Source organism: Eurytemora carolleeae, unplaced genomic scaffold (genome assembly GCF_000591075.1).
Source record: "Eurytemora carolleeae unplaced genomic scaffold, Eaff_2.0 scaffold162, whole genome shotgun sequence".
NCBI classification, from domain to species: Eukaryota; Metazoa; Arthropoda; class Copepoda; order Calanoida; family Temoridae; genus Eurytemora; species Eurytemora carolleeae.
In genome coordinates, this window is record NW_019396133.1 from 48,656 (window position 1) to 72,095 (window position 23,440).

General features: G+C 32.6%; 1 protein-coding gene across 1 annotated transcript; it reads right to left on the bottom strand.

Moving 5' to 3' along the window:
• Window positions 1-1,120: 1,120 nt before the first annotated feature.
• LOC111695936 (sialin) lies at window positions 1,121-23,231 on the bottom strand. The gene is made up of 16 exons (XM_023465414.1): window positions 23,095-23,231; window positions 17,783-17,892; window positions 17,195-17,311; window positions 15,669-15,776; window positions 15,511-15,563; window positions 15,142-15,258; window positions 14,771-14,829; window positions 13,852-13,972; window positions 10,972-11,028; window positions 10,444-10,552; window positions 9,147-9,175; window positions 8,147-8,269; window positions 4,778-5,242; window positions 3,384-3,521; window positions 1,849-1,891; window positions 1,121-1,319 (listed from the first exon to the last, which is right to left on the bottom strand). Exons 1-16 carry the CDS (start codon window positions 23,129-23,131, stop codon window positions 1,185-1,187), a joined length of 1,821 nt encoding a protein of 606 aa, XP_023321182.1. The 5' UTR covers window positions 23,132-23,231; the 3' UTR covers window positions 1,121-1,184.
• Window positions 23,232-23,440: the final 209 nt, after the last annotated feature.

The following is a 23,440-nucleotide window of genomic DNA, read 5'->3' on the forward strand; positions in this document are numbered from 1 at the left end:
GCAAATGCTCTCGTACGCCCCTGGGCTTGTTCTTGTGTTTAAAAAATATATACTTCCAACAGCTTTAAAAAGAACGACATTTATAGTAAATGTGGGCAAAATGCCTAAAAATTTCTGTTGTTCTAGTGTCTTTTCATTTATTTTTTATACGTTTCTGTTGAGACTCTTAGTCCCTGGCTTAGCTATATTCACTATGTACAGGGTGTTCCAAACATGGTAATTCAGTGCCGACTTTTATATCACCTTCGATCCGTGTGGCATTTTTTCATGAATGAACACAATTTTATCAGTATTCCAGCTTAAACATCAAATATCGCTAGGTTTTGAGAAATTCAAAATTTTCAAAACCAATTTTGAATCTTCAAAATTAACGGATATATTACATTTTTAAGAAACAAGAAAAGTAGACCACTTTATTAAAAGCCCGTCAGCCGTACAGCCTCGTTTTTTAAATTTTTTTCCATGCATTAAATATCAGACATCAAAGACGACTTTCATGTCGTCTCTTAATTCCCATGTTTATTGGGACACCCTGTATATAAAGTCCCCTATTACAGTCTACAGCAGAATTTTGTAAATCATCCACTAGCCATATTTGTCCACCTTCTCCCTTAATCGTCGTAGGTCTATGACATAAGTAGTAAATGTTCCTGTTACTCTCCAGTATATTTTTTTTAATTGACAAATTTTGTTAAAGAAGGTCCTATATCATGATCATGCTGGAGTCAAGTGAGGGGGGGCGACAGGGGATGCAAAATATGCTGGGGGGGTGAAAGTCGGTTCGCCCCCCTCCCCCCCCCCAGTCGGTTCCCAAGCTATTAAAAAAATAATTCAAAAATTTGACAGTGTCATGCGTTTTCCCATAGCTTTTAGTTAAAGCTATCAGGGGTGGGTCAATATGATTCCTTTTTCAATCTCATTTGGGATTGACAAATTTGAAAGAAATGGGGGCAAATTCTTTAATTGGGGGCAAATTTTTTTGAAATGATAATTTAAAAAAAAATTGGGGGCAAAAAAATATTTTGGGATCGAGAAAATCAGCTTTTTTGGGAATTATATTGACCCCTGAAAGCTATTTGATGGAGAACTACAGTTTGAAATTTTTACAATTACAACCAAATTGGCATTTCATAGATTGATTTATTCATTCATAATTTACATTCTGAATCACAGATTGAGCTGTTTTATTCTTGACTTTTGAAATCTTTAGATTTATCTTTATCTGTCAATTCATCTGTGACAGCTTTATCCAGCTGGTTGTTCACTGTCAATTCATCTGTTGTCTGATGTATAGCCCATTTCTGCAGCTGATCTGATCCCTGGAAAAAAAATTTTCTTTACAATAAAAAAATTACCACTGATCAAATGCAGAGGTACTTTTTACAGTCAACATTCTACGACATAAAATTCAAGATTTTGTGCTTTGGAAAACCGCCTGCATGGAATTGAATTTTATATTCTTACTAAATTAAACTGTTCTAAAATGTTTTCAATTATAACTCCTTTATTGCAGACCTATTGAGAAAAACAAATGTTTTGAAAATGTAACTGAATAAATTTGCTTTTTTCTCTTACTTGTGCATAAAATCTAGTTCATTGCAGTGTAATAACATATTTGGAATTATAAGTCTTTGCCATAAACTTTGATTTTCTAATCCCTTAAGGTCTTTGACATGTCGATATTTCAAACTATAAATTCTGTTAGATCAAATAATTCAATTTTTCAAAAATATCAAAGGAGATTAATTAGAAATCAAAGATTGTAACAAAAACCTGGTTTCTTTAATGGAATTGTACAGTTGTACAAGCTTTTCCATTGTACACATGTACACTGTACAGACTGTTTACCTTGACAAGGAATAGAATAGACCCTGCAACATGAACAGCAGCACTGAAACATAATATCTTAAAGAGTTTTTCTGCATGAGGGTATTTTCTGCATGAGGGTATTTCTGCATGAGGGTATTTTCCCGAAATTATCTATGAACGCAACACAGAACATTCTGCTGCCATCACTTTAGTTTCAGTAGAAGTAAGTATTTCCATTTACTGTTTTAGCGCCGATATAAGGATTTTTTTCCTAATTGGATAATGAGATAGATAGAAAGATAGATGTTACCGCCATGCTGTTTCTATTGGGTCAGAATAGACAACAAACACATGACTGAACCCTGATTGGATCAAGCGCTAATGGACTCGGCATACTAGAGTGCCATATATATACAGGGTTACCCACAAAGGATGAGACTGTAAAGGCGACCGTAAACTCTTAAAATAAGACTATCCCAAGGTTAAATTATGTATTCTGCCTTAGATATAGTTATCTGATGGCTTATTTAATGATTTGACATAGAAACAAACACGTTTACAGTTGCAGGGAATCGTGAATATAAGGATACAAATCGTATAAATTCTCATCCTTTGTGGGTAACCCTGTGTATTTAAGCAATTACCATACACTATAGCAGTTATTGGCCCAATCCTTAAATATATGCAATAAGCATTTAATAATATACATATTTGGATATATGCGGTCATCATATCTCTTTTTTTATGGGATAAAAAGTAAATTCTAGGTGAAAATGCAACAAAAAAAATCAAAGTTTTGGGTGGAAATGTTCAAACCCGACGCGGCTTGGAACTATTTCTGGTATCATGGGGGTAACATAGAAAATGGCTGATCGTATCAACCGTTTCAATGGATTGAAACAAGCAAATGAATGAATAAATAAACAAACTGAATTAAGGAATTATATTTCTTCAAATTGCACTGCTTGGTGTAGGCTTGCGGCGAAAATAAGCGCTTTTGATTGCTAGCGCTTCTATTTGTTGTGTCTAAAAGGAGAAAATTGTTAAAGACTACTCATACGGAAGAACGTAGCGTCCATAAAAATTCAGAAAGTTTCAATACTCAATTCGGATCGTAAACAAATTAATTTCATTCCAAACAAATCATTCAGATATTACAAACAATAGTCATCGATTATTTTTCGACGCATTCGTAAATAGTTGTTATTTCATAATTTTTTTTATTTTTCATGATCTGAGACTTATTTTTTAAAACATTTATTCCTGTTTCGAGGATTTTCGATAATGAAGACGACATTTTCATATTTTCCAGGATTGTTCGAAAATATTATTTAAAAAAATACATCAAGCCTAATATAATTAATTCAGAAGATTGTTGAATAGTAAGACGACTGCAGACTAGTTATAATTTTTTTAATCCAATGAACATGAAACACTGTGCAGAGTACACAGACACATTTTACAAGATTATATATAAGTCTCTTGTAAAACCATTTGCTATTCAACACAAATACAAAAAAAATATTGATTAAATGTCGTCTTGCTATTCCACAGTTTTGTTGATTTCACTGTACCTGACCCAGAAGACGGTTTGCCACTCTGCCAGCGTGTTTTCGTTCAGGATTAGTCCAACTAATTGAGGAGCTACGAAACCAGGGATATTTGCAACCGTATTCGAGAATCCAAATACTATTCCTAGATAAACAAAGAAACTTCAAACATATACAAAGTAAAAAAAAAAAATTGGAATGAACAAGATGCAGGACGCTTCGCGTCCCCTTTTCTATTAAAAAAAATTTGACCCTCCTGTCAAAAGGCCATTTTTTCTTTGTAATTGTAAACTATGCTTTAGCTTCATAAATCATAAATCAATTTTCTTCCCATAAATCCAACAAAACTCTTCCAGGAGTTCAATTTAAATTCAGAGGATTCAGATAATTTATGGTTGAAAATTTTAAGAACATGATGAATGATCATCTTTGCAAGGAAAGCTTCTGAAAGTGACTGTAGGCGTAAATTATTGGGTTTCTCCATTTGTAGAAATGTCGGGGTCGGTGTGTGGGCGGGGCCTAGTGTTATTAATAGTTATTAGAGCAAATTTAATAAAATGTCACAAAGTTCAAAACTGTATTATCTTAAACTTTGATTTTATAAAACTTCGCAATATCTTTGACTTTAAAAATTAAAACTCCAAAAACGATCCGAAAAATGATTGTTACGAAATGTTCCTTTTTGCATCGTTTTTGGGTCATTTTTTGCATCATTTTTGACATCCTTTTTACATTAATTTTGGGTCGTTATTAGGTAGTGTAACATTTAATCCCTTGATATCGTTACAATCCCAGACATAAATCCTAGGGAAATCAAGATCAATCGTTGCCCCCCATCTTTGAGGGTTAATGCAAGACTTCACTTTCATTCCCAGTACCAGTTCATAATTCACCCAAACCTCTCCTCTTATGTATAATATCTATCTCTCAAGGTCTTGAATAAGTGGGTGGTTTAGCATTACACATTTTATTGGTACAAATATATCTGTTAATATCTATTCATATCAAATCATATTCCATATATTTGTGGAGTCCCTCAGCGGTAAAACAAGCCTCCACTAACTCTTATATGAGGAAGAGTCCCTCAGCAATTAAGCAAGTCTCCACTAATTCCTGTATGAGGAAGAGTCCCTCAGCAATTAAGCAAGTCTCCACTAACTCCCAACATAAAGAGTCCCTCAGCGGTTAAGCGCGTCTCTACAAAGCTCCTGGAGTCATTATATTGTCCCGTGTATGAGCCCACCGTGTAGCTTGCTGCATCACCTCAATTCTCTGGATGACCCGGAGTTCCCTGAGTCTATTCAATTCCTCTATGATCTCTAGTGATCCATTGGGTGGTTCTAAGCGATCTAAGGGTGAGGCAGCCATCCAAAGTATTCCCCTGTTTCTGAGTTGTGTCTCTAAGTTCTCAATCCTACTTCTCAGTCTGAGGTATCCTCGATAGGTCCTCCCAAGATTCTCTTGCTCTAGGATCGCCATCTCGGAGTTGATCAAAGCGTACAACTTCACTGGACTCAGATTGTGGTGAACCGTCCCGCAACCAGGGTAACCTGTCCTCCAGGTTCCTTTGCAAGGCATCTGTTACAATTCTGGTGTTGGAGGTTGCTGTCCTCAATGGAGTTACTGTCTCCTGGAAGGAAGGTTCCAATATGTCCGGAGAGTCCCTCAGGAGTTCATCTAGTTCCGGGTCTGAGTCTATCTCATCCACTGGTACACTTACGGTGGACTCCAATAAAGGTGAGATTCTTCCAGTGATCCAGAATCCTCCAGTTCTCTCTATCAGGTCTGGAGCTCGATATATCCCATCTTCATAGATCCTCATGATCTCCTCTTCACCTGGGGTCATGGAAACCAATCTAACCGATCTAACCAATCTAATTAATCTAAACGATCAAACAGATCTAACTGATCTAACTGACCTAACCGATCTAATTGATCTAACCGATCTAATCGATCTAACCGATCTAACCAATCTAACCGATTCAACCGATCTAACTGATCTAACCGATCTAACCAATCTAACCGATCTAACCGATCTAACCAATCTAACCGATCTAACCGATCTAACCGATCTAACCGATCTAATTAATCTAACCGATCTAAACGATCTAATTAATCTAACCGATCTAATTAATCTAACCGATCTAACCGATCTAATTAATCTAACCGATGCATGAGAAATCTTGAAAATTTGGCTTCTAGAGTCTTGACGGTTTAATATTCAATTTAACATATAATATTACAATATTTTTTGGTGAAAATGATTATTATTTTGTGTCCCTAACCTGCCAAAACTATGCAGAGAGCTGTGACCCAGAGTCCAATAATAGTGTTCAGTTTTCGTATTCTAAACAATTGTTTTATTACACACTAGCTGATCGGCCCGTAAAATATTTTTAAAAAAACATTTTTTTAAAGAAAATACAAAAAAAAATTTATATTAAAAAAAAAATCTTTTTTTTATAGCTTATTATAACAAAAATAATAATAAAAATTTCGAATTCTGTTTAGCCTGTTTAGCCACCCATGAGTGTCCAGTGTCCACAAACAATTTAAGCCCATTTGGTCCAGACGTTTGGCCGGCTATGCGCAGTATAGATATGAATGTCTTGTTTTATAGTATAGATTATGAAAGTAACATATGTTACAGAAAAATATACAAATACGTTTACAATTTAAGAATTTTTATTTCCACGGGCAACGCCGGGCCCTCCAGCTAAGTCTAAATAAAAATGTCTAATTTGTTTATTTTGTGAATGTTATCATTAGGATTTATTTCTGCTTGATGCTCATTAGTATTCATTCAATTTGTCAGAAAAAATATATATTTATACAATTTTTATGTTGGAAAAGAATATAAAGTTCCAAAACTAACACTCAGTGTTAGAAATGAGCCAAATCTACAAAGTTATCTTTTTCAAGAGAATATATCTTTAAATCCAAGACGAGTAGAACAAAATTACACCATATATATTAATGTAATATGATATAATTATAATAATGAGAGACTGTATCAATAAAGTTGAGGACAGAAAGAAACCTACTGTCTGTTCGCTGTTAGAATTGTGATTTTAATTTCTTGCACCACACGAGAATAGGCTTAAATTTTCGTATTTGCTATTATAATAAATTTGTTTTGTACGGTATAAAGCTACAAATGTACTTTACAACACAACAAATTTACTGTATATAGCAAAATAAAAGTACTGTACAGCAAAGCAAAAGTAATTTACAGCACAACAAAAGTACTGTACAGAAAAACAAAACAATACAAAAAATAGAATAAATATTTTCCCAACAATTTTTTTAAAAGATTCATTCTTTCACAAAAATTTGGTTCCGCGGATAATTTTTCAATACTCAAAAAATGCGTTGATTTTTATCACATTTAGTTTATGCCTAAAATCCGAACGAAATAAAAATTTTGAAAATTTTGTCTAAATTATCAATAATCTTATAAAATGTACAAGACATAGATGAGCCATGTATATACTTGAGGAGAGTTACATTTAGGCATTTGCACGAATTATAAAGAACATCTAGGACCTGAGGTTGCACTAACCATTGAGGACATAATGGAGGACAATCCTCAGATCCAAAATATTTCTTCAAGATCGGTTAAATTACCCAAAATAGAGACTGTAGAAAATTAATTTGCCACTTCTCAATTGGGACACACTTCCTCTTCACAAAATTTGATATCAAAAGTGAAAAAATGAATTCAATTTTTTGAATTTATTAAATTGAAATGTTTCTCAAATACATTTCTTAGTTAAATACGTATACTCAGTAATACTTATTTGTTAATATAATAATAATAATATGATTTACAAGGCAAAATTTGTTTGAAAAATATACTGAATATCTAATACAAAAAAGTAGAAGTAAGATTGTGTGACATTGTAATTGATGCAACTTTTCATAGGTGCCTCGTTCTCAGTAAACGTTTTCAAAGTTTAAACTAGATATTTAAATTTTAATTCAAGTAGAAGTTTTCATTAATTAGATATACAATAATTCAATTTTAGTTCAATTTACTGATTCAAACATACACGAACACAAATAACCCGGGGTTTGTGGAAATAAATTTTAATTATTTTTTACCAATTTCATAGATATTATTTTTCTAGGTCTTCTATAACTATAAAAATGTAAATAGGAATTTTCACTTCTATTTAAAATTTGCAACTTTTTATGACCTTCAAACACAAAATTAATTGTTGTTTATAAAACATACATTGCAAGCACCTCCATACCATGTCCTTATTCACCTTTCTCATTCGCAACACAAAGATATTTTTTACTTTTATTATTTTTTTTTTGGGCCAGGGGTGTGGGCACAAGCTCACGCGTATAAATAAAACGAAATATCAATAAATCTATTTCCAGTTTGTTATCAAAGTCTTTCCTACAAACCATAGCAACACAAAGATATATATTTCAAGAGTGCGATCCAATCTTTTAGTAAAAAGTTTATTAGTATTTGACAAATGAAGCTAAAAGTCCCAAATATACAATGTTGAGAATCGATGTTTTCTTTTATTAGAAAGAAAACATGTTCTGTCAATGTCACTCCTCGTCTTTGCTGAATACATATACACATTTGACCAATATCCTTTAACTGAGAATCAGCAATGTAATATAATCAATTTTCATAAACAAAAATTGAATGAGACAAAGATTTAAAGGGTTATGTCGTTGTAAATCTAGCCACTCATTTTTATTATTATTGGGCCACTAGAGATTCTGCCAACAGTCTCATTAATGTATTAAAAATGATATTTTACCTAATTGTTGATATGAACTGTTTCTGTCTGATCCAGTCTGTGAACCAGGACGCCAGGACACAAACTATCCATTGAAGGATATAACAGATAGAGGACAGTAAACCAGACAGTTGGAGATCAAACCTTCATCCTTCATTCATGCACTTTATCCTCATTCTTCACCCGTACTTTTCATTCATACTCTTCATAACTACCCCTCATCTATACCCCTCATTCATACTCTTTATACTTCATTCATACCCTTCATTCATACCCTTCATCCATACCCTTCATCCATACCCTTCATCCATACCCTTCATCCATACCCTTCATCAATACCCTTCATCCATACCCTTCATCCATACCCTTCATCCATACCCTTCATCCATACCCTTCATCCATACGTTGGATCGCTTCACGTAAGAGGGTGCTAGAGCGTCGGGAAACCCGTCGGTCGCAGTGTGCAATTTAATCTTCCCTTCATATCGATGCTCTTCGTCCATACCCTTCATCCATACACTTCATCCATACCCTTCATCCATACACTTTATCCATACCCTTCATCCATACACTTCATCCATACCCCTCATCCATACACTTCATCCATACCCTTCATCCATAACATGATCAATAAATACCCTTCATCCATAACTTCATCAATACCCTTCATCCAAACCCTTCATTCATACCCTTCATCCATACCCTTCATCTCTACACTTTATCCATATCCTTCATCCATACACTTCATCCATATCCTTTATCCATAATCTTCATCAATTCTTCAAAGTTAATAATGTTTAAAATGTTTATATTTTTCAAAAGTCTTACATTTGTGCACAGCAAATGTTTAACAAAATTCCTCAATAAATAAAATAAATAAAAGCCCGGTTTTCTACCCTACCTAGAACCCTCCGATTATATACTTTAACACGGAAAATTTCATATCATTCAATTAATTAATTAATTAACAAGATCAAACACAGTGTACATACTACATACAATACATCATGTGCTTGAATCCCTTAGAACAGTTTTCAAATATGTCGGGAGCTGAAACAAGGAAATGAAGAAAAATAAAATAAATTACACAGATTTTTGTTAGTCATTACTTTCCTAGCAAAACATTTTTGTCTCACCCCCCTTCCTCTGGGTGAAAGTATGCAATCTTAAAATTTTCCCTCTGTACAAAATTCTCTAGTCTGTGACTAGAAAGGAAACAAAGAGGTAAAGCTTACTTCTGATGTACAACTCTATTTAATTAATATGGTGGTTGGTTGTGTACATCATGATATGTGTTCGTTTCTAACACTGTACACTTGTATATAGAGTGTTCATATTTCTAGCGGGGATTTTATGGAATTGATAAATTTTTAGATTTTCTATCTATATATAAATATATATATAACAAAAATTCGAGGATGTCGATTGTAAACATTTTATGGATTTTAGCACAATTTGAAATCAAAGAGGGAAAATGTGCTTGTAGCGTAATTTATTTTTTTATTCAGAATTCCATTAAGAGGAAAAGGCCTTCCCCCCCCCCCCCCTCCGTTTTTATAGTTGTGACTTTGAGAGTAAATGAATTATGTACCATGTATAAAGTAAGCTTCATAAGTTTACCATACAGAAAGAAAAAAAAACAGTCAACTATGGACATCAGGAATATTTTGAGAAGCAATCTACCGGTAGGGTTTCCACCGGAATTCCGGTTTACAGTTTACGTACGGAAATGATACCGATTTTTTTTTATTGTTATGGAAAAGGTTCTGGAAATCCGGAATTCCGGAACGATTTCCAGAACGATTTTTCCGTAAACTGGAAATTTCCGGAACTTATGTTCTATTCCGTAAACCTGTCTCTATTCCAGCCTCAAACCTGTCCTATCCCGAGCCTTTGGCCGAGGTAGAGGTGAGCATCGTTAGTTTTTATTCTTCAGATATTCTAAGATTTTTTGCTGGTTTGAGGCTTCACAAAAATATACTAGGAATACGGGGTTTTCCTTAAAAATCATGCAGATTTTCAAATATGACAGAAGATAACAGCCCGAACTAAGCAAATCAATTGTTTGTTAACAAACATTTGAAAAATCGTTCAGACTTTGGACAAAATCAAGAAGCAAGAGTCATGAATATCTAAAAAACGGTTTATAACAATAACACTTTGGGCCCAGGCATTGAATTGCCCTAATTTAATAACAAAATTTAGTATCCCTTTCCAACTTTGACTTTTGAGATTGCATACACTTTAACTCAGAGGGGGGAGGGTGTAGAGTGGTCAAGAAATCTGGCTCGTATAGAGGAAAATCCTGTTTTTCGCACCTGTTGGTTTAAAGTGTAGTTCCCCCAGTTAGAAGCTGTATGTCCCAACACTAATCCCCAAACAGGAGCTGAGAAAAATATTGCCCGCCAGGGGGTTATACTGTCTGCTCTAAACAGATATGAATATTTCCCACCAAGGTTTTATACTGTCTACTCTAAACAGACATAAATATTTCCCACCAAGGTTTTATACTGTCGATGTTAGGTACATTCCCAAAGTACCTAACATACTTTGGGAAAGTATCTAATACCATACTGTCTAGTGTCTATTTATTCTGTCTGATCTCAACAGATACAAATATTGTCCACCAGGGGGTTAAACTGTCTGCTCTAAACAGATACAAATATTGCCCGCCTGGGGGTTATACTGTCTGCTCTAAACAGATACAAATATTGCCCGCCAGGGGGTTATACTGTCTGCTCTAAACAGATACAAATATTGTCCACCAGGGGGTTATACTGTCTGCTTAAAATATTAAAGATCAAAATAATTTTTAAGAATAATCCAGAATTTAGAAAATATATTACCTGTGACCTGTGTCTCCGATATGTTTGATAATATGGTCTCTTTCTTCAGCATCAATCCTAAAACATTAATTGAAAAAATAAATATTTTATTATCTATATATGTATATTGTAACCCCGATACAATATATATTTTATTATCTATGTATGTATATTGTAACCCTGATACAATATATATTTTATTATCTATTTATATATATGTATATTGTAACCCCGATAAAATATATATTTCATCATCTATATATACGTATATTGTAACCCCTATACAATATATATTTTATTCTCTATGTATATGTATGTTGTAACTCCGATACAATATATATTTTATTATCTATATATATGTATATTGTAACCCCGATAAAATATATATTTTATTATCTATATATATATGTATATTGTAACCCCGATACAATATGTATTTCATCGTCTATATATACGTATATTGTAACCCCGATACAATATATATTTTATTCTCTATGTATATGTATATTGTAACTCCGATACAATATATATTTTATTATCTATATATATGTATTTTGTAACCCCAATAAAATATATATTTTTTATCTATATGTATATGTATATTGTAACCCCGATACAATATATATTTCATCGTCTATATATACGTATATTGTAACCCCGATACAATATATATTTTATTATCTATTTATATGTATATTGTAACCCTGATACAATATATATTTTATCATCTATATATATGTATATTGTAACCCCGATACAATATATATTTTATTATCTATAATCCACCACTAAAATGCAAAAATATTTTATCAATTGGAAAATGCGTGTTAGGTTATTCATCAATAGATTTTAATGAAACTTTAGAATAGAATAAAAAACTTATTTTTTAATGGATTTGTTAAAAAAAAGAAAAAAAATGCTATAAAATTTGATTTCGCGTTGTTTGTGTTAAAATAAATTTAGCATTTTCTTACTTTATTTAATATTTTTTAACCCCAAACATGAATCATGAAAACATTTTTATTGTGGTTTGTAAACTAAAGTTAATGCCGCTTTTTTACTCACTTTGTAAGTAACATGAAAAAAAACACAAAAAGAACTAAAAATTTACCACAAATTACAATTTTCTAATCTTTAAATCTTTGCAAGCTGGTGTTGTAGACTTTTCATATTTCAAACTATGACTTCTGTTTGATAAGAAAGTCTAAGGACAGTGGACATGCCACTCCCTAAATGGAAGGTCACTTGAAATTACGTCTCTAGTCCGTTTAAGAGACACTTTGAGTTGAAAGTCTAATGCTAAAGACTTTCATTCACAAATTTTAAAAACCGCTAAAAATAATAATATAACATCTTTATATTGCATATTCTTCTACACATTCTCTAAAAAGGTTAAAAATACAACAGCAACATACAGGGTGAGTAAAAAAGGGATTAACAACACAATTTTTTTTTGCATGGTTCATACTTTATGATGAAAAATACTAAAGTAGGAAAGTAATTATCACGGAAAAAATCTTGTAATGATTTCATTTAGAAACAATATTATTTTTAATGAAGTGTAATGTAAGAAACGTTAAGGCTTGAACATTTAAATACAACCGGACAACAAAAAATATTCTTTGCACTGAAATGCATTGTAACGTACAGAACTATGCCCCAATGACGTTTTATTAAAGCAAAACGTTTGTCACCTTTTAGTTTTCGAACCAAGTGAAAGTGTAACGTAAGATCTCTGAAAATATTTACCTTGCATAAAAGTGGAACGTTAAAAATTGTGGTTATATTACAAAAGCTTTAACGCAACGCACGCTGGGAAAGTTTTTTAAAGCTGGAAATGCAAAAGCATGACGCGGCTTACTGTTTTTTCACTTACATTTACTAAAGCTTAACGTTGTATAAGGTATTCAAGTGCAGAAAATTCATTACATAACATTACTCGATGCCATAAAATTTCATAATGGGCAACGTACCGTTTCAAACGTTTATACTTTTGATGAACACTATCGTAACGAAAGCTAAAATCTAGAAGATTCAAAACGTTGACATCTCTAGCCTTCATAGCCTAACGTTTTATGATCAATATTTTCATAAACAGTTATGCATTTTTCAGTTATACAACGTTACACTTTTATAAGTAGAACTTTGAAATAGAAATCCTTTCATTACGATATTCAATCAAATTACAATTAATTTTTCAAACGTTAGACTTTCAAGCTTCCAATGATAAACAAAACATTTCTTCACGTTATGATCAACAAAGTTGTAGATATTAGAAAAATAGCGTTACATTACCACAAAACCCTAACGTTGGGGGTATGTTTCTCTAACGATAACGTTTAACGTTAACGTTAGGTATGAGCTCCTTTAACGTTAACGTTTAACATTCACGCTATATAGAATATATCCAAACGTTACACATTATTGTAACGTAACGTACAAAAATGTACAATTTCCGTTACGTCACACAGAGAACTAGTAGACACCCTGTATATTAAAGAAAATAAATGTTAATTGTATCTGACACATAGACAGATAACTTTTTCTTTTTTTATGTAAATACACTTTTCACCAGCAAACACAATTCAAGTGGGTGGGAGCGCTGGAACAGTAAAATCTGTTAAGCCCCCCCCCCCCTGGAAAGAAAAATGTAAGGCCCCCCTGAACAAATTCCTGTCTAAGCCAAGGTTCCAGGGGAATTTGGGGGGTCCCAATGGCAGATGACCCAAAATGTTACTTAAACTTTAAAATTAAAAACTGATTTTTACTGATTTTTTAAGCGGAGGATTTCTTAAAATTAAATTAAAATTAAAATATATAGAAACAAAAGAAACAAGTTGATATTTGTTGGGTAGGGGGGGCTGTAGTACATTTCTTAATATAAGAATAATTTATTCTTACCTAGGATGTTTATCTGGCGTGTCGTAAATGAGATAAAACCAGCCAGCTACCCAGGCCAAGCTTAGTGCGCCGGTCAGATAGAAGATTGACGGCCAGCCCCACTGGTCAATAACAATTCCAGCTATATTCAAACTTTTGTTGAGAACATCGAGAATTTTTTTCCTGCAGAAAATCTATGGAATGAAATTCAATCATTACAAATTAAAGTATGTACAAAATAATAATTTTCACAGACGGCGAACCAACGAGGTTAAAGTGTATAGAATGATGATGTACTCAAATCCTTTACTAATTGTATAGGTCATCAACTATACCAAGAGAGTACTGCATATTTGTTTATTAAAAGGAGATTCTGCCCTAACCTATAGTACAGGGTGTCCCACATCAAATTAGACCGCGTCAATGGGTCTAAATTACGATTAATAATAATATTAATAATATTAATTAATTAATTAATAATATTAATAAACAGTTGTAAGTGTACAGTACAGCTAACTGAGCACACAGGTAGAGATCTATCATCCCCCCTGAGGTAAACACAATAGAATAATTTCCATTCGCAATTTATTCGCAATAAAATTGCAATACTGTATTGTTGTTGCGTGCAACAAGAAATCCTATTGGAATACCAAACAATTATTTTCCCGTGTCTCTGTTATTATAGATATCAAAATATAAAAGCAACTTTATAAAATTATAATTGTGGCTCTATCTATGTGCATTGTCTGTTCGTAAATAAACAATACAAAAATTTGGATTTATTAATATCATCAGAAATTTTTTTCAATTCTGAACATCTATAAACCTTCCCTGGGGTCATTTGAGTTGCCACAACAAAGTTTGTCCCGATCGGTTCAGCCGTTTTGACGTTTATTGGATACAAACAAACAAAACAAAGTATATTTAAAAGTATGAATTCCTAGATAAAATATTATACATGTTCCAGCACTGGCTCCAGACACAGCTATACCATTTAGTCTGAAAAAATTAGATTAAACCCTTGTAATTTTTTTAACAATTTGTATACAGTGGATATCAATAAAACGAGGGGACGATTGTATTGTCGAATTCCACACAGGAATCTTTCCGGGGGTGGAAGAGGGGTGGGGACTTAAACTTACTTTTGAATTTCCAGAGAGAGAGGACTGAAACCCTCTCTCTCAGAAACCAAGAAATCCTCTTTTTAGTGATGGATGAGGGGGCGGAGGTTTTGTAGCCTTCCCACCTTAATCCCCCGTATACGCTCTGTAAGTTTGAATGGTTTTCCATGGTTTTCTCTAAAAAACTCACTTTGTGACCTCCAAGGGTGGTGCCCAGGATCCCCAAGCTCCAGTTAAACATGGGAATGAAACAGCATGAAAAACTCCAAGTATAACTCTAGCTACAACTCCCAGATACAAATTCACCCTAAATAGTAACATTATTCTCTAGCCAGATACAGTTAAACACGTAAACACGGAAGCTAACTGGACAATTTTACCAGTAGATTTAGAATAAACAGGTCAAGTCAATATCTTTATATTCCACAATTTTGTCATTTTCACTGTGAGACATTAAACAAGTGCCGCGTTGGCATTAGACATTTGAGAAAATGCCACTTTGGACATTTTGTGTTTTGAGAAAAAGAAAGGTAAAAATGGATGCTAAACTTTGATATACCTTGTCAAAGTAGGAAAAAGAAAAGTAAGAATGAAAGCTAAACCTTGAAATACCTTGTTAAAGTATAAAAAAGAAAAGTAAGAATGGAGTTAAACCTTGATATAGCTTGTTAAAGTAGGAAAAAGAAAAGTAAGAATGGAACCAAAACCTTAATATACCTTGTTAAAGTAGAAAAAAGAAAATTNTGTAAGAATGGAAGCTAAAAGCATGGAATATCCAAAAGATCTTCTAAATCCATATTTAGAAGAAATCCATGCTGCTGGAATCTAAAAGATAAAATTTTATTTCTTGTGAAAATTCCGCTAATAAATTAAAAATTATATTAGCAATATTTTTACAGTTATGAACAGACAGATCAGTAATAAAAGAACAGAGTTGTGTACGGTGTTGTTTATTGGTTTGGTACGTTTTTTAAATATATTTAAATTTGACAAAGTGAAAGAAAATCAATTGTTTTCAAAATTATTTATTATAAAAATTTGTTTTTTGCCCTCAGAGTAAATATTTGCATGAAAAACAATTCAAAAAGGAACGTGATAAAAAAAATTATTTTGGTCGTTATTTTTTCCCATAATTAAATAATTGCATAGTTTAATAAAAGATAACTTTAACTGAATACAGTTTTAAAGTGTGGAAAGTTCTTCCAAATTTTTTAAGCAGCAAGCCAAAACGATTTAAAACACTAGTTGGGGGCAATATTCAATAGGTCAACAGTAGTATAATTGGTAAAAAAAAACAATTATAATAAAATCAATAAATTAGATTATTCACTCCACAAGCCGATAAAGCCAATAAAGAAAAGCATTTGTAAAATTGTGTTGTTGATATCATGATATTAAGTTTAATGTTAAAACTATCTAAAAATATAAATTTAAAAATATTTGCCAGGAAAAACAGATTTTACACAATTTTCTTTGATTTTCATTGATGATTATTTTCAGCTTTATATTTAGAATCAATATTAACCCCCCTGTTTGGGTTCGCTGGGCCGGGGGGGAGGGGGGTCAATTTGACCCTCAACCTCTAAATCCCGTGCTTTTATGCTCTACTTATAGAATCTGCAAAAAAGATTTGCAAGTTTGCAGAAATTGAAATTTCTTTCTCGCAAAATCCAGTTATGAAGTAAAAATGTTTGCCAAAAAAAAATTTCCAAAAATGATAAAATATACATTTTTGAAAAGAAAAACTAAAAATCTGCAAATTTCAACTTACGGGTTGTATGCAAATAATTTGCAAAAATTTCTTTACAAAACTTGAGCAATCCGTTTTCTTATGTCATATGCTTTCCAAAAAGCTAAAAATTTTCTGACAACTTAAAGCGGGTCAAAACTAAGATTTAGTCATTCAGGCAGTAAGCCTGAAGACTCAGACAATTAGTAAAAAAGCCAGGTTATAGTCCTAAAGGGGTGGGCTATAGGTATTTAGAAAAAGTCATGGAAAATTTCAACAGCCTTGCCCTCAGACCAATACTTTTTGAGTTATGTAAAATTAACTAAAGGGGGGGGGTCAAATTGCCCCCCCCCCCTTCAGCAGGAATAAGGTTAAGACTTGACCCAGCTTGTGTTATAATATTAGACAGTCAGATGCACAAACAATATTAATGAAATCCACGAAACTTCAACTACAAAATAACGGTTCTCGAAATCCAAAATAGGCGATCATTCCCTTTAAGAGAAAAAAACACCTGCATAAAAGTGTAACCGTAGTAGTAAGAGCCAAGTATAAGAGCTCTTTCATTCTGATCCCAATCAAACTCTCCTTCTTTCTCCTCAACCTCCATGCTACCATTTCCACCAAACTCCTAAAATTTTTTTCTAAAATCCTAGTATTTTTCTTTTTAAATATGATAGATTATACATTTTTTCAAAAACAATTTTTCTTGTTTCTATCGTAAAAGTGTAAAAAAAAGATTAAACACAGGGAGGAAACTTCTTTGCAATACTTTTTTGCTACAAGGTGTCCCATGAAACATGACAGTTGGTGAATAGTTGCGTAAGACACCCTGTATGCAAAAATTTAATTAAAACATCTGCTTATACATTTAAAAGCTGTTCTCAAAGGAAGGACAATTTGAACTTGAACTTTAAAACTTTCAATGAAAGTATTTAAAAAGAAGCAACATTGTATGATATGAGGTCGCTGTAATTTCATTTGAAGCATCGAACTGTATTTAGGCGGCTACAGCAAAATGTACAGTGTACAGTGTGCATTAAGACGAAAAACAAAATTCGCCTTTGATGTCAGATGTTGTGATAACTCTAATAATAAATACCTGGCATTCTGAAGTAATGTTGCTAGAGGACGGTTTACTTCCCAACATCTCCACCACCGCCATGGACAAGTTGATCCGACAGAAATACACGTTCATGATTCCAAAGAATCCTAACAGATTTTAATTCGATTTATTTTGTTATTGTTATTTCAACTATAATTATGTTCAAATATATTATCAAAGGATAATAAGTGGAATTGGTGTCAAATGAGACACAGTTCGAACCCTTTAAATAGTGTATAGGACAATACAAAACAGTCAATGAATGTTTATTTATTTAAATTTAGAAAATAAAATAAAAAAGAAATACAAATGCAATCATTTCACTTTAAACTTGGTCACAATGAAAGAATGTTTTGTCTTTTAAAAAACATTTATTCTCTTACCAGACTTTGTTAATATTGTTTACATTAAAACAAGTCCTGTCTAGACAAGATGTAAAAACTCCTTAGTACTACTCTTATTGGTTTAGATCGTGTTCAGTTTCTGATTAAATTAAATAGAATTCAATTTAAAACTCAACGGTAAATGTTGGTAAGAATCCCTCTGTGAAAGAATTAGGAACGGAATTGAAGGGAAAAGTTTGGATAAGTTAGAACATTATAGAATTATATATTTGATAGAACCACCTATTATGGAATTATATATTTGATAGAACCACCTATTATGGAATTATATATTTGATAGAACCAGCCATTATGGAATTATATATTTGATAGAACCAGCCAATATGGAATTAAATTAGAATTTCATTTCATTTAGTAAAGTGTTCATTGACGTACTTTTAAGTGATCCTCCATTTTAAAAATGGCAACACAATTCACAATTCACAATTCACAATAATAAAAAGTTGAAAAGTGTTTAATTCTGACAACTTACTCCATTGTTTTTGAAGTAGCGATGCTGGAAAAAATTTCCAAGATGAATATCTGACGCCTTCTTTATCAGACATAGCTTTTAAGGCACGCGGTACACTCCAGTTTATTTCATGTCCTGGCCCGAATTTCAGCTAGCCAGAGCAAGCAGTACTGTACATATACAGACTATGAGGGCGAAACGGGACGCTACGCCAAATGAATGCTCCCCTTCTAGTTAAATTTATGTGAAGGGTATTGTTGTAAATAAAACATGAGATTTTTTTTTAAATGGAGAGTTCATTGAAATTACAGATACAGGTCTCTTTAAACCTGAAAAAATACTACTAACAAGAAACCAAGAGAACAGAAATTAAGAAAAAATACAAAAAATGTTCTTCTATTTTGATTTATTAACTAGAAATTTACCACATCTTGATATGTTTATGTCGTATCTTCGTTTGTATGTTTAAGTGCCAATTGATATTTTGACATACATATTTATGGTATTCTAGTTAAAACACCAAATGTCATAAATTAATAGTAAATTACAAGCATTACACATGTTTATTTAGAATTCTTAATATTTTTATTTTTTATTTCCGTGGACTCGGTCTGACGGGTTTTAAAGAATCTCGGGACTTTGATTTAAAAAGATTTACTTGGGTTCACCCAGAGCAAGGAACTATATACAGGAACGCCCAACTCATATATACGCATATTATGTACTGTACACTGTGGAAAGAATGTAAACAAACCCAGTGCCCCCAAAGAAGTTGAAGGGAAAGAACTAAAGCTCTGATGTGATATTACAGTCCAACAAAAAACAAGTTGATTTATCAAGTTAGAGGAGTTAGAGCGAATACTTACAATTTTGGCTTTCTGGTCAATATGGAAAATACAATAGCAATATATTCTTATTCCACCCCAGGGGCCCTTTTCCCTCAAAAATAATGCGTTGCCCCTGAATTTTTTGTTTTGATCTCCTCCCACTACATGGACACAGGTTTGACGTATCAGATATGGCGGTTCCTGGTTTATATATTTCTTGACCCAGAGATAAGAGAGTCAGGTTCACCAGAAATTAACCTTTAGGTGCGTACTGCAGTTATCTGTGTACTCTCACAGTTGAGTGTTTTTTGCACAGACCACAGACTAACACAGAGTTCAGACGGATCATACGCTCTCAGGATAGCCTCGCAGGCCTATTGTTGTCCTGGCACGCCATGGTACTTTTCTACAAAAGGTTTTTCGTTTTGTTTGGATTTTTTCAAATAGATTACCAAGTACACAGTACCACAATTTTCTAACCGTACACCGTACAGAGCTCGAAACTTAAGACAGAGTATCGTCACGGAACCCAGTATCGGAAACTGGGTTTCACGAATGGGGAAAGGCAATTTTATAGACATCAACATTTTTAGTGTGAAATATTATTTTCCTGGTTCGTTTTATATTTCATTTTTATTTTATCATTTCTTAACGACACAAATGTATATACTCCAAAAATTTTGTAAAAACGTTACACTTTTTAATTTCCGGCTCTGACGACTGCTATGTACATATTGTACAGAGTTAAATTGCACAGTGTACGCTGTACATATCAGAATGTACACTGTAATATTAATTATTATTATTTTAGATTAATAACAACACAGATAAATCACTGGATGTTGTCTTTTCAAGATTTAGGGGGTTTTCGTTCACAACCACCCTGAGGCATGAAGCCCAAAGGAGTTCCGCGCATCGATCGTTGACTTACATAGACAGAGGGAGAGCATGTGCTGTCTGCGCGAAACTCCTTTGGGCTTCTGCCTCGGGGTTATTTTGAAAACACCTAAATCTTGAAAAGACTGCATCTTGTGTTCTTTATGTGTTGTTATTAATCTATGATTATTATAGTTAAAATGTTAAGTTGAATCATTAGAATCGCAGTGCTTGTAAATACTTGAACTAAATAAATTCTTTAAAAGTTTAAATCAATTAACACTATATACATATATTATTTATAAACATATTTGATAAATCTTATCTTTTTCATATTTTATCTTCTACTTCACTTACGCTCTTTAAATAAAACCTCTAGAGTGTAAACAAAATCAATACAGGGGCGTCAAAAAAATGAACAAAAATTAATCTGGATTATAATAACTTGATAAAGTTAGATTATTTTTTCTTTCTGAAAACCATTTTTGTTTAAAACTGAGAAAACTGATTTAATGAGACATTTTTAAAAATTACATGAAAGAATATGATTTGTCAATTAATTCTAGATAGGTAAATCTTGTGTTTTTAAATATTTAATTTTTATCAGGACATGCACTCTGTTAATCTTAAATATTGACATTTTAATTCTTGCGTAAAATCAAATGTCAGAGAAAGGAAAGAATTAGTTTGAATATTGTGAACTAACATAAAAACATTTTCTTTGTTGACATTTAAAAATATCGTTGGTATTAAAGGGACTGAAGGACCCTCTAATCGCTATATATAGAGTGGCATGTGTTTGATTAGGAAGATGCTTTTTTTCTGTTAAAGGGTTAAATTGTTTTAATTTCCTATGTGAATTACTGTTAAAGAGTCTGTTTAGGTAAGGGGGTTGGTTGACAAGATATGGGAGGGGAGGGGGGGGGGGGGGTGTGGGAGTTTATAAAATATGTTTAAAATATGCTGAAAGTTTAATATAAAAGACTTTTTGGCCTCAAATTATGTTATTTAAAGGGACTGGAAGTGTATATTTAAAGGGACAGGAAGTGTATATTTAAAGGGACAGGAAGTGTATATTTAAAGGGACTGGAAGTGTATATTTAAAGGAACTGGAAGTGTATATTTAAAGGGACTGGAAGTGTATATTTAAAGGGACTGGAAGTGTATATTTAAAGGGACTGGAAGTGACCCTCAATGCAGAGATGTCAATGCCCGATCCACAACAGTACCCTTGCAACCTTTATCCGATAAATATTGTAGGAGATATTGTCGTTTTCTCGATTGTAGTATTGAAATCTGATCATTTCAATATGTTTTTCTGCAGTGGAAATGCTCAATTCACTTTGGTAGAGAAACCACAATTGGAAAAATATCAATTTTAAAAATTATAAACATTTATATCTAATTCATACTTAATCTTTAAAAGTTTTTAAGGGTACCGTTGTAAATCGGGCATTGACATCTTTGCATGGTGGGTCACTTGAAACTGCGGTTACAGTCTCCTTACTCATTAATACTTTACATAATCTAATTGCAAATTGAAAGAAGTTTTAAACATGAGGAACATCTTAAACCCAAATTTTCTTAAATTAAAGTTTTAAACGGAAAATGCAGTAACAATTGTAAGCTTACTGAGAAATAAATTAATGAACGGTAAGATGAGGATCAACTAGAACCGTGAGGTTCAACTAGGACCGAAGAATTGAACTAATTCTTTTGACTAAGTTTTGATTCTACACACAAGTATGAGAAAAGCAACATATTGACAATGCAAAACATTTTTGTTCTTGTAAATAGCTCTTCAAAGAAAGGAGTTATGGTTGAAAACAAATGAGATTTTAATCTTATTTCTAATTTACTTTGTTTGACGTGACTTCTAGATCAAATAAATTTTTGAAAGAAACTACCGTGAATGAGGTTAAATTACTAATTAATAATAAATCGCCACTTTCAATTCTATCCAATGTTTCTGTTTATTACAGTGGGACTCATATAACTGTATAAAAAGAAGATTCAAGTTTATTGGATTTTTAAAAATCCAATAAACATGAAACCCTGCATTTGTGCAGAACCATTTCACAAAACCATTTCACAGAACCATTTGTGCAGAACCATTTGTGCAGAACCATTTTACAGATCCATTTCACAGAACCATTTGTGCAGAACCATTTCACAGAACCATTTGTGCAGAACCATTTCACATAACCATTTCACATAACCATTTCACAGAACCATTTCACAGAACCATTTCACAGAACCATTTGTGCAGAACCATTTCACAGAACAAATTAATTTGCAATTGCTACATGGTAAAACCAAATAGATTCTATACTACTCTATTTGGGTGAAACTGCTTCCTTTAAAACAACATCAAATACACAATGTCATATTCCTATTCCACAGCTTTATAGGAATTCTGAAAATTGATAATTCTTTAGTTTTTTTTGTAGAAATATATATATATATATGTTAGCTAGCCTATAGCTGGCCACACGGCTGAACCGAATTGGCTGAATTTTTTGAGGAAACGCATGGGTACCCAATGAATAAAATAGGCTTAAAATATTAGTTTTCTTTTTAAAAATTCAATTTAAAAAAATCCACGGGCAACGCCGGGCACTTCAGCTAGTATTTTATAAAAGAATAACACTTAAATATTTGTTTCCTGATATCAATATAACTAATATACTTCTTAATTGACACCAAATAAGTTCTACGTCTCATGTTTCTACAATATTATAATTCACTCACCAGCCCAAGCTAGAATATATCTGCACAGTATTTTCATGATTATTCTTTTAATGAAACTATTTTGAAAGATATTCAAGGTTTTTGGGGCGGCACTTTCACATCTGCACGGGACGCTAGTTAGACCCCGACTGAGAGAAAACATCGGAAACACCTCGGGCGATTTTACTCTATATGTATATATATATCTACATTTACACAAGAATGTAATGCAAGGAAAGTTAATTGCAGTTGCGTATACTCTGCGTACATAATGAAACCAGTACTCTCTGGGCGGAATTTGAAAACAAGAATAGATGCATCAGTGTTCGTTTAGTATCCGAGGAGGTTAAAAGCATTGAATTTTAAT